The 21,407-nt window shown below is 42.6% G+C and overlaps 1 protein-coding gene and 1 long non-coding RNA gene across 2 annotated transcripts in view; one reads left to right on the top strand and one right to left on the bottom strand.

The window, feature by feature from the left end:
- Nucleotides 1–292: 292 nt before the first annotated feature.
- On the top strand, nucleotides 293–20,610 carry LOC112545293 (uncharacterized). Its single transcript, XR_003088762.2, has 3 exons — nucleotides 293–356; nucleotides 10,056–10,167; nucleotides 20,419–20,610. It is a non-coding gene; the product is annotated as an uncharacterized LOC112545293 (long non-coding RNA).
- The window catches only part of ANKRD33B (ankyrin repeat domain 33B), a 78,066-nt gene continuing 57,499 nt past the window's right edge, over nucleotides 841–21,407 (bottom strand). The window contains exons 3-4 of the mRNA XM_025183120.2: nucleotides 14,769–14,909; nucleotides 841–4,286 (exon numbers count right to left, since the gene is read on the bottom strand). Coding sequence (XP_025038905.2) covers nucleotides 3,436–4,286; nucleotides 14,769–14,909 — 992 coding nt within the window. The 3' untranslated portion in view covers nucleotides 841–3,435. The remainder of the gene's footprint in view (nucleotides 4,287–14,768; nucleotides 14,910–21,407) is intronic.

Below are 21,407 nucleotides of genomic sequence, written 5' to 3'. Positions count from 1 at the left end.
AACATCTGGCTGGCCCCAAGTGCCAAAAGCTTCCCGAGAAACCATTCTCTCAACTGGATGCAAAAGAAGTGGACAGAGTGTGATGCAGGAGACTAAGGGAGAGAGTCCCACCAGCAGAGCTGTGTGAGGATTTGTCATGATCATGAGGGTTAGCCAGCAACCCGGGGACTAAGGGGTTAACTATGTCCCTTACCTACCCAGGTGGAGTGGCCAATAGGAAGGTAGGTAGGAATTTCAAACTGGGACAAAGGAATTTTTGGTTTTCCCCTCTCCTTTGTCCTGGGCAGTTCTCTCCAGCTATTGAGGGGGACAGAAACTATGTCTCCCTCCAAGAAAAGACTCTTTCTTCACTCTCTGTAAGTCGGGTAAAGTTTAGATAAATCCGTTAGATTTTATTGTTTTATGGTTTGGGCATGGGATCTGCTGCCTGTGCACTTTTTAAAAGATGTTTTGGTTTTTCTTTGTAACTAAGGGTATGTCTACACTACCCTCCTAGTTTGAACTAGGAGGGTAATGTATGCATACCGCACTTGCTAATGAAGCCCGGGATTTGAATTTCCCGGGCTTCATTAGCATAAGCGGGGAGCCGCCATTTTTCACGAGGAGTAACGGTAGTTCGGAATAGGCACCTAGTCCGAACTACCTAGTTCGTGCCCCGGGTAGCCGCGCTGCACGGGGTTCGAAGCAGCGGGGATTTAAAAATGGCGGCTCCCCGCTTATGCTAATGAAGCCCGGGAAATTCAAATCCCAGGCTTCATTTGCAAGTGTGGTATGCCTACATTACCCTCCTAGTTCGAACTAGCGGGGTAGTGTAGACATACCCTAAGTTCTAGGCCCATGGAGTTTCTTCAGAAGTATATTTTGTTACTTTTCCATCTAATCATTATGCTTGCAACAGGACTATTGTGGTGATAATAAAAGTTTTCTCTTTTCTTTTTATTAACCTGGTATTGGTTAATGGTGGTGTCCTGCTTTGTACTTTAGGGCTGAGATTTCCCAAGTAATCTCTCCCCTGATTTTTTTTCACATCAATACTTGGGTGGTGGCAGTAGAGATTCTATCCCTAAAATCTAGGGTTTTAAGATTTTTGGGGGAAGTGTTATACAAAAGCCTGGTAGATAAGGTTTTGGGGTACTTTTGGGGTACATTCATCGTGCCAGAGTGGGGAAGGAGCCATGGAATATTTTAGAGAGCTGCAATATCCTGAGTGACTCTGAAGTTACTGAGGCCTTTTAAATTCTATTAGCCTTTAAAGTCACTTGTATGTGAAAACCTGAGAGCAGCAATAGCTTGTTTTCTGTCTTTGTTCAATATATTACTGTTGGGAAGATGTGAGCAAGATTCTAGAGAGTCACAATCTTAGTACCTTTGGGAACTGAGCTTTATTGAGGAAGGCTATAAGTGAAACTACTGCAGAGCATAGTGGAATAGGGTTACCAGTGCATTAACATTTTCAGTGATATCCTCATTTGAGTTCTATCTAGTCTTGAATGCTGGGTGACACAAGTGAAAGGAACAGAGAGCAGTGCCGTGCTTTTAAAATAGGAGGAAATATAAAAGCACAGACATAGTATTTATTGCATGCCTCACTGTTTTCTTTTGAATACTACTATTAACACAACCTTTCCATTGCAAGTAGCCAGCCCAGAGCCCTTACCGAAGTTTGTCAGCTAACTTGCTTTAAAAGAAAAATTCTAAAGAAAATTCCTAAGCTTGCAAGTGTTTTCTATTCTTGCTAGAACCAAATTAGTTGTAATATGCATTTAAATAAACTTTGTCAAATTATGCCAATTCTGAATATCAAAAAAAGGCTATATGTGCATACAGGAATGAATGCATTTCTGTGTCCATAAATGCTACTCACATTCTAACTTTACAGCTAGGCTTATATTTGGGACTTAGGGAATTACTCTGCAAGTCATAGGGCTTTGATGCTGGTAAAGCCACAATATGCAACATACTTGATTAGTTTTATGGTATCCAGGAAGGATGTGGAACAATATGCCTAACACATTGCTCCTCATTTGCCAGTTTAAAAACAGCTTGGGTCATTCCTGCTGTGACTTTGATATTAAGAAATGGCTTTCCATGTAGAGGGGTAGAGTTGGTAGACACAGCACTCCCATTTGGTACCCCAGATGCACTATGTCAGATGCCCAGGATTTCCAAAATCTGGGGAGTGAGCTGTCCCATACCCCCAAGAGGCACTCACTGTCCTTGATATACTTCTTGAAGATAGGAGAAGACAATTTCATTATTGAAGAGACTATCTGTTCCTTCTTGTCTATATGCTAGACCCGTGGTCACCAACCCGTAGATCACGATCTACCGGTAGATCTCCGGGGCTCCAAGAGTAGCTCTTGAGCCCTCTCTGAACTGTGCACCTGCGCAGTGCATTTACATTAGATTTCCTCATGTAATGTAGGCGTGGCTTCAAGGAAGGGGCGGGGCACTAGATCTTCACCTGTTCTGAGACTTAAAAAGTGATCTTGGGTGTAAAAAGGTTGGAGACCACTGTGCTAGACCATCCCCAAGAGGCAAACTTAGATTTAGTGAACACACCTTTCAAACATCTGATGATTTTGTAGGTAATTGCAATGATACAAGATGGTGTAGCACATTCCCTGAGTCTAAAGAGAAGAAAACCAATAGCAAGTGAAGGAAAATCTTGTAAGTGAGGAAGCAAATCTTAAAGTTGACCATAATAATACTAAATTGTAGCAAATCTGCAGCTGATGTAAAAAGGTGTAGCTCCATTGAAGTTTATGGAGCCATATTGATTTACATCAAGTGGGGATCTGATCACCTTAGCTGCTGAGACAATGTATATATTGGATACACAGCCATTTTTTTATCTTCAAATAATAAAACCAAGTGTTAAGAATCACATTCATTCAGACAGTACATGTTTGATACCTTTGATGTCTTAAACTCTGGTTTTCATAATTAAAATGTTAATCATAAAGTTCTTACTATATTCAAAATGATCTGCATTATATATAGCTCAGGATTCATTACCCTCCTCCTACTGTACCGAGATTGTGGCCTACTTAAAACTCCCAGTGATTTTCATTATTATTACAATGCATTGCAATTCATATGGTCCTACAGAAGAGGAAGGGAGAGTGACCAGTATCAAAAGCAGAAGCCCTTAATTTTATCCAGTATAAAATTACCACAAAACACGATCCTTTCATGCCTATAGGCAGTGATAGCTGTTTCTTGGCTGTTAATCTTGGACAGGGAAAAAACACCACCACCGTTTTCTGTCAGTGGGCAAACAAAGCATTATTTTTTCACTTCACCCTCAAGATAGCCTCACACTTCTCCAGATACAGCCGGTGACAGCCTATGTGTTTTTTCAGCACCACAAGGCCATTATTCAGTTTAGAAGCCCTTTTGATGTGCACAATCTGACATCATCCCCCCACTGGATCAAGTCCTGTTGTTCTGCGGAGACCCCCGCCTCAGTTTCTGAGCCTCTGTTGCTTTCCTCTTCTCTTGTTCCTCTGCCTTTTTCCGCTCCTCCTTCAGCTCTTTGTATCTCCATTTGGGAATCTGCAGATAAGTGCCATCTTTGGCACTGCTCTTCCTCCTCACTTTCTCTGGTTGGTAGGTGGGTGGAGGAGCTTTGTTGACACGGACTTTGGGGATGACAAATCCTGGCCTCACGCTGCTCCTTCTCAGTAGGTGCAGTGGCAGGAGGCTTGCTTTCCTTGTGACCACAGTGTTCATGTGAGCTACCGTGAGGCTGAAGGGCTGCAGACTAGCCCGCCGGTCTTTCTTTTTGGGGATCAACATGACTCTGGAGTTCTGAAATAATTTCTCATAACTGTTAACATGGTCTTTGTCCTGAGATCTGATTTCCTGGGCTCTCTGCTTCCTAAGGATTTCCTGCACAGCCAGTCTGCGTTTCCCCACACCCGGTGGGCTCCCCGGGCACACAGTCCTGCACGATATGGCAATAAAGGGGCTGCTTAAACTTGTAGTCATCCTAACCATGTGGTCAAGGACCCCATCTTCTTCAGGGCCACAGGAATTCCTGAATGACATTGCCGACCTCACACCCTCCAAGATCCTCTGCCAACAGCTTTTTGGCTCTGCGGCCTTGGCAACAAGTTCCTTCATCTTTGGCCATTCTAACGTATACTGGTCGCAGAACTGCTCAGCGCACGGCCTGTCCATCAGCCTCTGCATGAGAAAGGCTGCTTCTGTTCTGCCCGTGTAAAAAGCCCATTCCCGTGGTGTCATTCCACGGTTTGGATCAGTCGCGTGAACATCTGCCCCTAAAGGAAAGGAAAAACATTTGCATAGATTGAGTATATGCACACCTCAACTCCTACTGCCATAAAGTAAGCTGAACGAAGCCCAGCTCCCAAAGAGAAAAATAGCATGTGATTATGCAAAGTATTTTAATGTGCGCACACAGAGAAGAACATTAATTCGGGAATTTCCTGAGTTTTTAGTGTTTGACTTTGCAACCTTGCTGTTTTTAATGCTGTTTATTTGAATATAAATTCCTATTTTTTAAACAGAACACTAAAAATAAAACAAAAGCACCACACAACCTGAATTCCATCATACGGAACATGCTGACCCCCACCTGGATCGCAATTAGGATTGAAACCTTTAGATCCACAGCACAGACATCTGCACATCAAGTTAATGGAGCAGTAGCAGTCGGTTAGCCTCTACATGGACCAGTGACAATTGAACAATGAAAATATTTATCCTTGGATCTGGACTCATTATACTCCGGTCATCTGAAGAAATGGGTTTTGCCCATGAAAGCTCATGATACCATCTACATGTTTTGTTAGTCTTTAAAGTGCTACCAGACTATTTGTTGTTTGTTACGTTTTTCGAGTTACAGACTAATTCGGCTACCCCTCTGAAGCTATTGAATAATCAGACAGGCAGCAACAGAAGACCCCTTCTGTTTCTGTCATAAAATGTCTATAGTTCAGCAATGGAGGTGCAGCTGTGCCATGGGAGCATATGCAGATGTATGCTAAGTGACATGAGAGGGTGGTGGTGCCACCCACTGTGACAGATAAAGAGGGGAGAAGGAAGGACTTGGGTGATAGACTAGAAGTTCACTTTTAGCCATGTTGTTTCAGCTGGTGGCCAGCCCCAGAAGGAAACGTCAGAAAGACAGGCCAAGATGGGGTTAGGATGCAAGGAGACAGGTTACAATAGATAGGTAATAGAGCTGCACTTCCAGAGAAGATCATCAGTGACCAGGTACAGGGAAAGAAGGGGAGGGGAGCCAAATTGGAACTCTGTGAGACCCCACTGAGAGAGGGAGAGGGAAGGGAGAAGAGGAGTCCCAAATGAGACACTGCAGAGGCAGCCAGAGAAACAGGAGTGGAAGCAGGGGAAAGACAGCATTGCAAAAGCTAACAGCGGACAGGATTTCAAGAAGAATCTGGTTAATATCAAAAGCTGTAAAGAGGTCAACAAGAATATGACAGCCTGGAGGCCAAGATCTTTGGCATGGGTCTGCTCTTCACCTCTCCATCAGCCTGTCTTTGGACCCCTCCTATTCTCTTCCCCTACAGCAGCCTCCTGTTCCTTCACCTTTTCCCTTCTCGGCCTGTCCCCTTAATCTAGCTGCCCCTGGTTCAAAAGCAACAAGGAGTCCTATAGCACCTTATAGACTAACAGATTTATTGGAACATAAGCTTTCGTGGGCAAAGACCCACTTCGTCAGATGCACTTTTTGCCCACGAAAGCTTATGCTCCAATACATCTGTTAGTCTATATGGGTATGTCTACACTACCCCGCTAGTTCGAACTAGCGGGGGTATTATAGTCATCCGCAGTTGCAAATGAAGCCCGGGATTTGAATTTTCCGGGCTTCATTTGCATGAAGCCGGCTGGCGCCATTTTTAAATGCCGGCTAGTTCGAACCCCGTGCCGCACGGCTACACGCAGCACGGAGTAGCTAGTTCGGATTAAGCTTCCACGAGGAGTACAGCTAGTTCGGATTAGAAGCCTAATCCGAACTAGCTACTCCGTGCCACTTGTAGCCGCGCGGCACGGGGTTCGAACTAGCCGGCATTTAAAAATGGTGCCGGCCGGCTTCATGCAAATGAAGCCCGGGAAATTCAAATCCCGGGCTTCATTTGCAACTGCGGATGACTACATTACCCCCGCTAGTTTGAACTAGCGGGGTAGTGTAGACATACCCTAAGGTGCTACAGGACTCCTTGTCACTTTTGCAGATCCAGACTAACACGGCTACCCCTCTGATACTTGACACCATTTCTTTCAGTATTCCCTCATAGGTCATGTTTTCTAGATCTTAAATCATTTTTGTTGTTCTTCTCTGGACCTTCTCCAATTTGTCTACATCTTTCCAGAAATGTGGTGCACAACACTCCAGTTGAAGCCTAATCAGCACGGAGTAATTATTTATTACATTGGATAGCCCTCTCCCCACGCCCTGAGAATCCTTAATGTGTTTAAACTGACCCTGGGTATTCAGGGCAAGTTTGCTGGTGGACAATCCCTCATGCACACACGTCCTACAACCACACACACACACAAAACCAAAACAATAGCAAGTCCAGGGCAGATGGTCCAGCAAGACCCCATGCTAGGGGAGGAGGCTATTCTGATGTATGATGAAATTTGTTAACCAATTTATGAGGCCATCTTCACTTGGATTTGTTTGCACACAGGCAACATAAAGCCAAGCATGTTTGCCTCCAGATATACTCTAGATCGGGGTGGGCAAGACCAAGAATTTGGTAAGTTGTCAAGGACTGCACTCTTTCATGATATTAATGGAGGAGATTCTGGGTCTGGGATGGAGGTGGGGTGCAGAAGGGAGCTTGGGGTAAGGGATCAGGGAGGGTGTGGGGTTTGGGAGGAAGTTTGAGTGAAGAAGGGGATTATGACCTGGGGCAGGGGAGCTTCAAGATTGTGCTGAGAATGGGAGAAGTAAGCAAAGCCTCTCTTCTCCTGGTCCTAGGCTCGCAGCTTTCAGAGATGCACCTAGCCCTGCAGCCAGCTTTTCTGAGTGGAGGTTGGGGGTGGGGCAGACAAGGCGCCTGGCTGAGGCTCCCATTGGGCTGCAGGACGTATTTTGCTTGCCCCAGTTCTAGATGTAGAATTATGGAAGGGCTATTTCTAAGCCACAGAATATAAACTGTGTTTCTTCTTATTCAGATACATTTGTCCAAACAAATCAAAGACCATTTACAAGGGTCCATTGAGCTCACTATTCTTGCTGCCTCTTCTTTGATTTCAGGTTATTTCAATACAAATTGACACATTCCCAGCTCTTTTGGGAATTATGTCTCACAAAAGAAACCTACCAAATACAGAGATTCTAATCTTTTAGCAGCATACCCCATGCTTATTTTATGTCTCAGCTCATGCAATCTTGTGTGACACCAAATCTTCTTAAAGATGCTACAGACTTAATTTGTAAATCCAGAAACATTGCTTAACAAATTCCTCATTCAACAGAATTTCTACGGCCTTTACCTGTTGGGTCAGACATGAGTATTCAAGCCCCCTTTCAAAGGTTCAGATAGTTTATTGAACTATTTTTTGTTCAGATTTAAAGCACACCTAACAAGTCTCTGTGGGTATGTCTACACTACCATCCTAGTTCGAACTAGGGTGGTTAATGTAGTCAGACGAACTTGCAAATGAAGCCCAGGATTTGAATTTCCCGGGCTTCATTTGCATAAAGCCGGCCGGCGCCATTTTTAAATGCCGGCTAGTGCGGACTCCGTGCCCGCGGCTATACGCGGCACGAACTAGATAGTTCGGATTAGGCTTCCTATTCCGAACTATCTGTACACCTCGTTCCACGAATAGGAAGCCTAATCCGAACTATCTAGTTCGTGCCGCGTGTAGCCGCGGGCACGGAGTCCGCACTAGCGGACATTTAAAAATGGCGGCGCCCAGCAACATGCAAATGAAGCTCGGGAAATTCAAATCCCGGGCTTCATTTGCAAGTTCGTATGACTACATTAACCACCCTAGTTCGACCTAGGGTGGTAGTGTAGACATACCCTTTTAGAAAATGTGTGTAGTGCCCTTAGTCCTCATTTTCCTGAGATTAAATCATGCCCCAAATCCTGTTTTTCAAGCAACTAATCTGAGTAGATGTGGCACTTTGGGATATTAATATTCTAGTCAATTAATGAGGTTTCATGTCTCATGAGATTATTATCCACCAAATTAACATCACTGCTGCTGTGTTTCTGCTAGGCCGCCAAAGCATCAGAGTTCCAATTAATCAGAATTTCAGACTCCTAAATAAAAAATGGCCAACGTACTATGAAGTTGTTTTATTAAAATCCAGTTGTAAGTTTCACATTTCCTGCATTGCTCCTTTATCCTATCTGATTAGTGACAGAAACCCCTCCCCCCAAACCCTATGTGTTTCTTCTCAGTGTATGCAAGTCTGTTAATAAGAAGTAGGACCTAAAACTCTGGTTAAATATTCATCTCTTTTAAAAAATATCATCCCCACTAAATAAAGTAGCATCAGAACTTTAATTAAATGGCATCCTCAAGGAAAACTGCACCCATTTTGCTCACTTTAGCAAGATGAGAGTACTAGTGTAAATAGAACTCTAGTCAGATCAATTCTGAAGGTCTCAGCCAGGCAATGCTTTCTTAGTATATTATTTAAGGTCCAGATTCTGCTTTCAGTTATACTAGTGTAAATCCACAGCCGGTCCAATGATTTCACTGTAGTGACTTTGGTGTAAATGAGTGCTAATCACAATTGGCACTTCTGTACTGTCTTCTGCTGGAGGTGGTTGTCTTGCTGAAAAGCAATATCGTTTGTGACCCTGGCAGTGTGGCAGCCCAATCAAAGTAACTTCAGAATAGTAATTAACCTGCTTTAATATTAATTTTGCATTCCTAGAAGTACATTCACATTTTTAAAGATTAAACTTTATGGCCAAGACTGTCCAAAGTGACTAATGACTGTGGTTGCCTCCGAATTTTGGTTTCCAACCTGAACATCCTGACTTTTAGAAAGAACAGTCTCTCTGAAAATCAGGCTCCAATCAATCACCACATTTTCCTCTACAGTTTCCCCCCTGCAATGGTTATACCCATCACTACAGCATGTTGGAAACGTGGTTAGTCTCCAGTACTGAGCTCTTACATTGTCGGTGTCACAAGTAATAATACTCTAAAGAAGTCACCAAGACATGTGCATAGTAAACACCTTCTGGTCGTGTTTTACTGCAAAAACTAATCCATAGTGCTTTGATTTTATCCTCATTATAAGGTTTGCTGTCTCAGAATCCTTTAAGAGGGAGCAGGGTCCAAGGCATGTGGAATGATTTCTTGCTGCTCAGTTGAGATTAAGGGAAGGCATCTTGGCCTTATATAGAGGGAGACGGCTGCAGGTGCTGGTTGGCAGATGCCCATAGAGAGTATTTCACCACACCTGCAACGTCCTCTGAAGCAATAATATCATTTTAGTTCTTTGGGGCAGAGAGGAAAGGAAAAGTTATAATGATAATAAAGCAAACAATGGAAAATCATGGAATCCATGGCTTTGAAGAATGCCATCACAAAATTGCTTATATTTGTTTTCTGACGACTTACTTGCGTACTATTCAGTATGACTAGCAAGCTACAGGATTTACAATGCACTATGTCTGAGCACAGATGAAATTGCCCATCTAAAAACCTCACAATGCTGAAACTAATATTGTAAATGCATTTCAATAATTTAAGGGTATATGGGGTGGGAGGTTCAGAGGAAGACCTTAACACTTCCTGGCTTTCAAATATTTGAAAACTTCAATGCTCCTTTAACATAAGCTACTTTAAAACTACTCTTAAAAAATCTATTGATGGAGAGTATGGAAATGCCAAGTTGAAGTAGCAAATCATTAGCTTTCCCCTGCACTCTTGTATCCCTACTAACTTAATAACTCGAGTTTATTCCTAACATACTGCACATTTTCAACATTAACAACATGGTAGATAACCCAACTATGCTTTATCTGACTTAATGAATCACAGGAACATTTTCCATCTCTTTGTTGTTTGAACTCTGACAGGGCTAGAAGAAACACACTGAAGCCAGAGATCTCCAGAGATTATCTCCTGGTATACCCTGAAAGACACTTTGAACTGGCAAATTACTACAACACTATAACTCTCATGCTATAGGTAATAACTCATTTACATGTATATGTTTTCTTGCTTTAGTCTGTAAATATCTCTCATTTTGTTTTCCTAGTTAATAAACCTTTAGATAGTTCATTACAGGACTGGCTACATGTGTTGTCTTGGGTGTAGATCTAGAGTACCAATTGACCTGGGGTAAGTGACGGTTTCTTGGGACTGGAAGTGACCTGAATAGTCTGTGATGTCTTGTATAAGTGACAATTTATTTTAAGTCCAACTTACCTGGGTGTCAAGATAGACTGAAGAGCCTAAGGGTCAAGGAGAGCCTAAGGGTCATGGTCATGGAGTCTGTGACTTCGTAAGCAGCCTGTGATAGTGATCCAGTAACATTTGTTACTGGCTTGGTGAAATCTGACAGCCACAGTTTTGGTGGGGATCTGCCCTGTTTTCTGACAGTCTGCCCTGAAATTGGCACTCACACTCTTGAGCCACTCCAGACAATGGGACATATGGAACACCTGTATTTGAGATGGGAGTGTGATTCCAAGTCCACATAGATCAGTGTTTCTCAAAATGGTCCACAAACCCACTCTGAGAAAGCTGCTACCGGGACATTCTGGTTTGTTTGCTTACCGGCTCCACAGCCATGGAGCCGCGCAGCTCCCATGGGCCGTGGTTCACTGTTTCTATGCAAGGGAGCTGTGGGAAGTGGCACAGACTAGGTCACGCTGTTTCCCGTTATTCCTCCTGGCTGCAAATGGCTCTGTGGTGGTGGAGCTGGTAACTAAACAAACCGGGGTAGCCCGGCAGCAGTTTTCTCAGAGTGGGTCTGCAGATGACTTTGAGAAACACTGGCATAGATGTACCCATGATACCTCTGCTCAAGCTAGCATGTTAAACATATCGATATAGTCAGGGTAGCATGAGCAGTGGCATAGGCTGGCCATCCAGTGTGTACCCAGGGGGGCCATGTGGACTTGGGCAGCTAGCCCAAGCCACTGCCCATGCAACCCCTTCTACACAGATGTTTATAGCACATTAGTGTGAGGTCTACATGAGCTGTGAATCACACCTCACAGCTCAAATGCAGACATACAAATATTTCTGTTGTGGTTATTCCTCTTCCCCCATCCAACCTGGCTCACATGCCATTCCAGGAGTGAAGGCCAACTATATAATGTTGTTTCTGGTCACGGTTCTGAATGGTTAGGGGATGGAGTTGGTGGCAGGGCCAGGAAGGGAAATCACAGAGAGGGTTTCTGCTCCAAAATACTTGACAGTTTACCCCGTGGGTAAAGGGCTATAAAAGGTGTGAAGTGGTTCTTAAATAGTATATGTGTTATGTTCTTTTTTGGGGAGCTGGATAAGTGTGTGACTGCATACCAGGACTTAAACTGTATAGTGCCAAGATCCAGAGTGAGTTTAGACACCCAGAGGCATTACTCGGAGGGTATGTCTACACTACCCCGCTAGTTCGAACTAGCGGGGGTAATGTAGTCATCCTCAGTTGCAAATGAAGCCCGGGATTTGAATTTCCTGGGCTTCATTTGCATGAAGCCAGCCAGCGCCATTTTTAAATGCCAGCTGGTTTGAACCCCATGCCGCGTGGCTACACGCGGCACGGAGTAGCTAGTTCGGATTAGGCTTCTAGCTGTATGCCTTGTGGAACGAGGTGTACAGCTAGTTCGGATTAGAAGCCTAATCCGAACTAGCTAGTCCGTGCCGCGTGTAGCCGCGCGGCACGGGATTCGAACTAGCCGGCATTTAAAAATGGCGCCGGCCGGCTTCATGCAAATGAAGCCTGGGAAATTCAAATCCCGGGCTTCATTTGCAACTGCGGATGACTACATTACCCCCGCTAGTTCGAACTAGCGGGGTAGTGTAGACATACCCAGAGAGTGTAGAGGGAAAGTGGCGTGTGCAAACTTCATGGCCTTCAATAATGTTAGCTGGAACCCTGGTGGGTGAAAGTGTCAGGGCTGTAACAAGAAGAGAATGGCTTGTACTTTCAGCAAAGTGAGACTGGCAGAATAAAGGTATTTGTGCTAGTGGGGTGTATTGGGGCACTGCTGAAAGGACATGGGCATAACAACATCTAGCCAAGCCAGCTTAACTCTGTGTTAATAGTTCTTTGTCACTGAATTTTGTAGATTTAACCGGAAAACGTGTGGTTTTAGTAGAAGTTAGTGGTAATTTGGACAGTTGTACACATCTTGTCCTGTGACTTGCATATTGAGTAGGGATGTAAAATCCTGTTTAAAAAGTTAAATGGTTAAACATTATGTTTAATTGGTTATTCGGAATCAAATAAGTGGGGGAAGGCTGCTCCAGCCTGGCCGGGCTGCTGTGCTATGGGCTGCTCTGGACTGGCTGGGCTGAGCCCACTGTGTCTAGGCGGGGGCTGCTTGGGCCAGGCTGGGCCTGCTGCACCGTGCCATGAGTGGGGGGCTACTCTGGCCCGCCCAGGCTGCTGGTTAACCAGTTACCCAGATAAGTATGCCAGTAAGGCTGATGCTTACCAGTTCCCTTTACATACAACACACACACTCTTTGCAATGTTCACTCCCTGGCACACAAATATTTCTATTGTTGTTATTCCCTCTCCCCATTGTTCACTTGCCATAACAGGAGTGAAGGCCAACTATATAACATGAGAATGGTATTTCTGGTCACATTTCTGAATGGTTAGAGGGTGGAATTGGTGGCAGAGCCAGGAAGAGAAATCGCAGAGAGGGTTTCTGCTATAAAATACTGACCATTTTATGTTTGAGAGAAAGTATTTTTCTGACTAAGCACGCCGATTGTATAGAATTTAGAAAGGTCCACCTTTAAACAGATGCCACTGCAACCTTAACTATTGTAGTGCTGCCAGACCATAATAATAACAGCAAATGAACAAATTAAATAAGTCTTGTAATAAATAAATCATACTTCAAAATCCATGCCAAATGTAATAATTCCAAATTTGCAATTTGTAATTAAGTAGCTATAACAATATATTTTCTTTTATTCATCAGTTGATGGCAGTATAATAGGAGCATCAAGCAAAGTGCTTCCCCCTTCTCTGAAATATACACTGTAGAGCCCAAGCCTTCACAAAAGAACATGGCAGCCATTCTATACATGTTGTTTAATGACACTAGGCTATATGTACTCAGATGCACAAGGGATGCAGGGCTTTCATTTTATTTAGTTTTTCAAGTGATCCACTGTATAATGACAGAGCAACACTGCCAATGAATATGTTTACACAGTCTACGGCTATGTCTAGACTACAGGTTTTTTTTCCCAAAAAAGTAGCCTTTTTAAAAAAAAACATCATCTGTGTCTAGACTGCCGTTATGTTCTTTCGAAATTAATTTGAAAGAATGCAGCAGTTTTTTTCAACAGCAGTAAACCTCATTTTACGAGGAAGAATGCCTTTTTTCGAAAGAGCTCTTTTGAGAAAAGGTGTTCTTGAAGGCCAACAGGGCTTTTTCGAAAGAGAGTGTCCAGATTGCCTGGGTGCTCTCTTTTGAAAAAGCGCATCGCTTTTTCGAAAGTCACATGGCTGTCTAGACAATTTCTTTCGAAAGAGGCTTGTAGTCTAGACGTACCCTACATGTGCTGGCTGTAGACTCAGGTTTGCAGGGCTCAGGCTATGCAGCTGTTTCACTGCTGTGTAAGCCTCCAGACCCCTGTGGGGTCAGAGGATCCCAGAGCCTGAGTTCAATCCCAAGCCTGGAAGTTTTCATGGCAATTAAACAGCCCTCTGGCCCTGCAAGTCCAAGTTAGCTTCTAAGGCCAGCTGTGGGATTTTCTTTGCTGTGTAGCCATACCCTAAGAGGGAATTATATCTAATTACCATGCACAGCTTACTGTGTCTTATTATTTAACAGTAAGTAGCTTTGTAATTCTGGATGTAAACATAGTTATCACATCATATTTTAATACTGTATCATATTCATAATATTTGAGCTGTGTGAAATGTTTGTAATGAAACTTACTCAGTATCTCATCAAAACTAGTGGGTTTTCTAATAGAGTAAGAAATCATCCCAGGTTTTTGAAATCTTTACAGTGGACCTAAGCCCAATTTTGTAGCAATGTATCTGACCCCACATTTTATCAAGATTAAAAAGAAAAAAAGACTGTATTCTGCTCTTCTAATATTATAAGATAGATAGCCTCTTGGTTAAAGCATAGTCATATGGGATCTGTATTTTGTTCCTTATTTTGTCTCAGACTTGCAGTGTGACCTTGAACAAGTCATTTAAACTTCTATGCCTCGGTTTCCCCTTCTGAAAAAATATGGATAATAATATTTATTTACTTCTCATGGATGATGCAAGCCTAAACAAACTGTGTTAATGGGGTGTACTGAGGCATTGAAAGACCATAGGCTTGTAATTTCCTTTGAGATGCTCAGCTGGAAATTCAATAGCAGTGTAAAGTACTATTGTAACAACAGCAACAACAACAACAATAAATAAATAAAACTGCTCACTTCTCTATTTACAAGACATCCAGAAACTGTTTTCATTTGCATTAATAGCTCCATCATGCCTCTCAATAAAGTAAATATTGGAAAGGCCGGCTTTTTATAGATTTACTGCTATCTTATTCACAGCAAGAAGTAATGATGAAGCAAAGAATTTCATGTACCTGCCAACATTAAGGCTCTGACACATTCAGTTCGGCCTTGCATTGCAGATTTCATCAGTGCTGTGTATCCAAATACATTCCTCTTCTCAATATCAAGACCAGGAAAATAGTTCAACAAGTAGTTTGTAATGGTGATATGTCCTATAAAAGGACAAAACGGGAGAGAAGAGTTATCACTGCAGCAAAAATATTAAGAGTTAAGAATCATTCTGAGGTTCAGACTGCTTGAAACTTTTATTTGGCCACTAGCAGCTATCAAATACAGGAGGCCCCCAAGATGCCAGCACTCGACTTCCAAGCCCCTGCACTTTCAACCATTTCTGTAAGCGCAGAAGGGGCCAGAAACCCCCAACTTACATCCTCGGTCTGCATTTACGATGGTGCACAGTGCCTACCATAAATGTGGGTTTGAGTTACGATGCCCCCAACTTGTGATGCTTCCTCCAGAACCAATAACGTCGCAAGTCGGGGGCTTCCTGTAGGCAAGTCTGGCCACACCTACTTATGTGCCCTTCTCTCACATCCTTTTTCATAGGCTGTTGACATTAGCATTTACTCTTTAGTGTTACAGTGGTCTGACTGGAGCACAGGAATAGGAGCCTGGCATTCCTGGGTTCTAATCCCAGCTGACATTGACACTGGGTGTGGTTTCCATCTACATAAACACAGATGTACATAGTACTGCTACTTACCCACCTTAGGGGTTCTTGTGGGGAACAGCTAAGGACCAGATAGTAGCATGCCATAGTACCTACTTGCCTGTGCCATTACCCATGCAGTGGAAGGAAGAATAGCCTATGTGGGGTTACTATGTGTCCACCCTCATTCATCTTGGTTGGAAGGGATAGGAAATGAGTGGAGCTGTGTAGTTCCACCATCTCTAATGTACCCGGCCATGGCCAGCACAGCTGCACTAGGGGACAAAGGATGAGTCTGGAATGGGGGAAGCCCAAATGCAGAATGCATCAGAGTCTGCTCTTGGGGCAGTACAAAGATATTCTGCCCCATACATAGGGCTTGTGGAAAAACCATATTGACCCCTAACGCCTTTGGAAAAAGGGGTATATGATGCAACTGTGATTAATTGTACACACGCATTTTCAAGGAACCGGACAAAATACTGCTATAGAAATATGCAGACAGCTCAGCTGGGTCCTTTTCTCTAAAATCATGGATTGTGATTATAATTTCTGGTTATCCTAGGAAGTCAGAACTGAAAATCTCAATAGAACTTTGCGTGGGTTGATATTAGACAAATGGATTATTTATGCTCTCTCTCTCTCGCTCTCTCTCGCTCTGTCTTTTTTTCTCTTTTTCCTCATTGCCCTGCCTGGCAGTGGAAAGCCACTGGGCCATTCATTAGCAATAGGCCAGTGGAGTTGTGTTACTGGCTTCACAGTAAAATCAATATGACTGATGTTCTGCTGTCAAGTTTTACTCTCCACAAATGGCCATCACTGCCTTTCATTTCCTTTGGCTTGTGTGCCTGTGTCACTGGTGTCAGCAGGGATATGCAGAACACTGGAAGCCTGTCGCTGGCTAAAATAAGAAGTGTTACAGAACTAACAGCCTGAAGACCAATTAAAACATCAAGCCCTTATAACTGGTCTAACAGGAGATGACAAATATCTAGTGCCATTATAACTCATTCAGAACAGTTTTCCCTTCACTTGTCATTTATTTTATGATGGTTTGATGGTTTGTATAATAATGCAGTCTGTCAGGCAGCTGCAATAATTACAACTTAACTACTGTGAGCTGTAAAAAATGTTCTGTCATCGCACTCTGCAGTCCAGTTGAATATGCTGCAATGTGTGGCTGTCAAGTATGTTACTAAAGCAGACTGTAATTTACACAGAGGCAATTTTAAAAAAGAAATCTGCCACAGCACATCTGGAGCAGTTTTCATCAGCAGTTGTTTGCACCAACACAATCCTACAAGACTTCTGGAAGGCAGGAAAAACACATTTTTACCAGTTAAATGGTTTTAAATATATCTGTAATCCTAGTGTTAAAGGTGTTTTCAGTCTTACCCCTTTCTGAAATTTGCCAAAACCCACCAACCCTTTGTGTAACCAGAAGCTTCCAGGAAACTCAAGCAATTTCATAGACAACCTAAGACAGGAATTTAAACAGTGCAAGAATCAGAAAAATTGAAGGTCAAATGAATAGTTGCCCTGCACCTTGTGTCATCATTTAGTTCAGGGCAAAGTGAGGGCAAACCAGGTGTAAAAATACTAAATTAGAATGGCAATGATTTATACTAGTTTTCAACTGGGTCCTATAAACACAAACATATGCCCCAATTCTGCTCATGTTGCCGTCTATGGCAAAGCTCCTGTTGACTTCAGTGGGAGCAGGATCAAGCCACAAATAAGAACAATGAAGACAACACTAATGGAGTCTCAGAGTAGATCTACACAGCAGATTTATTTTGGAATAACATCCATTATTCCGAAATAACGTCATGCACTGTCTACACAAGAAGCCCGTTATTTCAAAATAAATTTGAAATAACAGGCTTCTTACTCTGACTTCCTGTAAACCTCATTGCACGAGGATTAAGTTAGCGGAATGGCAATTTATTTCAAAATAAGTGCTGTGTAGACAGTGCCAAATTTTGAAATAAGCTGTTCTGAAATAAGTTACTCAATTTGTGTAGTTTATTTCGAGGTACGTGCTACTGTGTAGACTTACCCTCCATGCCCAGAAGGCTTGCTGGAATGGCTCCAGAATGCTCAGTTCCTCTTGGAGTGCATCTGCACTGCACTGTAGGTCGAAATAAGATACTCAAGTTGAGCTACGCAATTTGCTTATCTTATTTTGATGTTATTTCAAAATAGCTTATTTTGTAATTTGGCGCTGTCTACACAGCCCCAAATTTCAAAATAACTCACTATTCTGAAACGTCTCTTACTCCTCATGGAATGTGGTTTACAGGGATGATGGAATAGAGAGCCTGTTCTATTTCAAAATAACGGGCTTGCTCTTAAGGCGTGGAATAGCTATTTCGGGATACTCCAGTAAATAGCGCTGCAGTATAGATGTAGCCTTGGTATGTAAGTATCCCTCCGCACCGCCTGAAGGCTTCAATGTAGCAGAAATATTTCTTTTCAACCTGGGATATCTAGAGAACATCAGAATAGTGAGGATGTTTTAAACAACAGCATTATATACAAATAAATGAGTTTTTAACAAATTTCTATGTTAATTGCTGTTAACGTTTCTCTTCTTTATGTTGCTAAAATATAACTACAGATTGGGCTATTTGACACAGATGGAGAGTGGGGGAAATCATAGTGAAAGTTCCCCAGGGATCTAACTGGATCTAACTTCAAGTAAAGACACAGACACACAAAATTAAATAACAAATTAAGCAGAGCTTTGTGGAACTCAGGTGTTCAGTATCACAGGGGTTCGTGCAAACCTCTTCAATTCCAGTCCACAGAGATTCATGTACTCTGTGGTTTGCCTCAAATTTCAGGTGCAACAAAACACAAACTCATAATAAAACGGAGTCATAAATGCATGGGCAATGGGTGAACTCCCGCTTTTGGGGAACTCCCATTCACCACACACAAGAGCCCCACTCTGCTCCCAGTTATGGGAGAAGCCTTGGCCTGTCCACCCCAGCCACTCCAGGCCACTCCTCAGTATTGGGCTGAGCCACTGGCAGAGGCACCATTTAAGTAGGGGAGTGATGGTCTGTGCCTCCCCAAGTTTGAATCCCTGAATTTCATCCTTGAGGTCTCCTTAAAGTGTATGCCTGAGCCCCATACACTGCTCTTACTGCCACAGAGCTCGTGCTACACCCAGCTTTGCCTTTGGGGCAGAGAGTCATAAGCAGGGGGAGGCAGAGTGATTAAGATAACAAAAGGCTTGAGGGATCATTAGATGATCATAGAAACATTGCCAGAAACACTCCACTTAAAAGACAGGAAACAAAAAAGTATGAATAAATGGTGAGAATGGAGAGTTAAATAGTGGTGTGCTCTAGGGGTCTGTGTTAGGACCAGGAGTATTCAAATTATTTGTAAATGATCTGGAAAAAGGGGTTAACAGTGAGATGGCAAAATTTGCAGATGATACAAAATTAAGGTTGGGGTGAATGGGCAACACAACGACAGATGGAATTCAATGCTGATAAATGCAAAGTAATGCACATGGCAAAATATAATCCCAACTATACATGCAAAGTGATAGGGTCTGAATTAAGTGTTCCCACTCCAGAAAGTGCTCATGGAGTCACTGTACATAGTTCTCTGAAAACAGCTGTTCAATGTCCAGTGGCAATCAAAAAAGCTAACAGAACACTGGGAATCATTAGGAAAAGGACAGACAATAAGACAGAAAATATCATATTGCCTCTACATAAATTCATGGTAAGCCCACATCTTGAGTATTGCATGCAGATATGGTCACCCCATGGCAAAAAAGGTATACCGGAATTAAAAAAGGTTCAGAAAAGGGCAACAGAAATTATTAGGAGTACTAAACACATTCCATAAAAGGAGAGATTAAAAAGACTGGGATTTTTTAGCTTAGAAAAAAGACAACTAAAGGGGGATATGATAGAACTCTATAAAATCATGACAGGAAAGGAAAAGTAAATATGGAAGTGTTCTTTACACCTTCTCATAACACAAGAGCTACGTTGGGTGACCCCCTGTGAAACTCCTTCTCAGAGGATGTTGTGAAAACCAAGACAAAACAAGGTTAAAAAAAGAACCAGATAAATTCATGGAGGTTAGGTCCATCAATTACTATTAGGCAGGATGGGCAGGAATGGTGTTCCTGTTTTGTCAGAAGCTAGGGTAGGAAATGAGGGCAGGAAATGGATCACTTGAACCTGTACTGTTCATTCCTTCTGAAGTGCCAGATATTGGCCACTGCTGGAAGACAGAATAGTAGACTAGATGGACCTTTGGTTTGACCCATTATGGCTGTACTTAGAGAAGTGTCTATATAATATAAGTAATAAATCATACCTTAACTTGTACGTATGCCAAGCATACTTTCTGTGAAGTATATCAGTGTCCTCAAAGACATGCTCTATGACTCACTTTCTGTCTGGCCTGGCTAGGATGCTTTTTTATTTGGTTTGACAATGGGATCAATTTTGGTTGGAGCTTCTCGGACTGCTGTATTATGATAATTATAAATAATAATGTCAGCAGCAGCATACAAATTCAGTTCACTATATGCAAAGACTCCCCATGATGTCTTTAAAAAAATTTTTCAATCTATTTGCTTTACAAGGAAGATACAGGGACATCGGCTGGCTCACACACTACCTTCCACATCCTAATGACTTAACCAACCAACCCAACAATGGAGGTGCTAATTGTTCTTATCAGCCTCTTGTAACTACTTGAACCATCTACTCACTGTCTCTCTCTCTCTTCCCCTCTTTTTTCTCTCTTTTTTTCCTCCTCCCCACTCCCCCTTCTCTTATTTATTCTTGGATCTGGATTTCTAATACTCCAGTCATCTGAAGAAGTGGGTTGTGCCCACGAAAGTGCATGATACCATCTATATGTTTTTTGCCTTTAAGGTACTACTAGACTATTTGTTGTTTAAGTTTTTCCTGTTACAGACTAATCGGCTACTCCTCTGAAAGATGATGATTACATTTATCTCCATTTTACAGATGGGAGGAACAGAGACAGACAGGAAGGTGGAATGACTTTCCCCAAGATAACACATCATTTAGACCCCCTTGACTTCTAGTTTGTGGCCCTAACCACGGGATTATGGCTGCCTCATTATTATTTCTGCATGTAAGCAGGCATGATGTCATTCGCTCACTGTCCTGAAAATGTGTGTAATATCAAGAAAGGAAACAGGGAAAGAATCTGATTTGAAACACCATCATTGAATCATTGATTTGTATCTGCAAATGTAGAGTCAAGACCTGTAAGATAACCAGTGCTTTCTGACAGATCAGCAGAATGGAGGCTGCTCAGCATCTTCTGTAATTTTCTCAGTACTATGTATGATTGGTTTTTACATCCTCATTAACATAAAGGAATTATTCTAATTTGCAATTCTGTACTGCACAATTATGACATAACTGCTAGAGATTAATAGGTAGCTGGCCCATATAACACACTGTCATGCAGCAGATATTTTGGAAGAGTGAGCAAATAAGGATTCACACCAGATAACAGCACATGTTAGCACTCATGTCTGGCTAGGGCAACTGCTATCCAGCAGCAGCAGCAATACTGTACATTCAGACCCTGAGAAGTGATGAGTCTTTAATTGTATTCTTCTTCTTGAATGCTTAGCTAGACAGTTGACCATAGCGATTGTTCACCATTTGTTGCTGCACAACCGCAAAAGTTTGATGGTCTGAGAGTCCAACATCAGAATGGACTTGATGTACCCATGCAATAGAGGGTCTGCCGCTGGACCACCTCCACCTCTTGATTGGTCGAGTTTTATTCCAGATGTTACAAGCCACCCAGGGAACAAAGCTTGCTGAAACGTCTTGTGACACCCTTCTGACATGTCCGAAAAGCATAAGGTGCTACTTGCAGACAATGGTCCCAGTAGTCTGCAGACCTGAATGACCATAAATATCTGCATTACAGATTAACTCATTTCACTTTATGGGAAGCCTCCAGCTTCGTTCAG

The sequence above is a fragment of the Pelodiscus sinensis genome, chromosome 2, assembly GCF_049634645.1.
Source record: "Pelodiscus sinensis isolate JC-2024 chromosome 2, ASM4963464v1, whole genome shotgun sequence".
In the NCBI taxonomy this organism is placed as follows: Eukaryota; Metazoa; Chordata; order Testudines; family Trionychidae; genus Pelodiscus; species Pelodiscus sinensis.
Note: the sequence above shows the minus strand (reverse complement) of the source record. Positions and strands in the feature narration are given on the sequence as shown.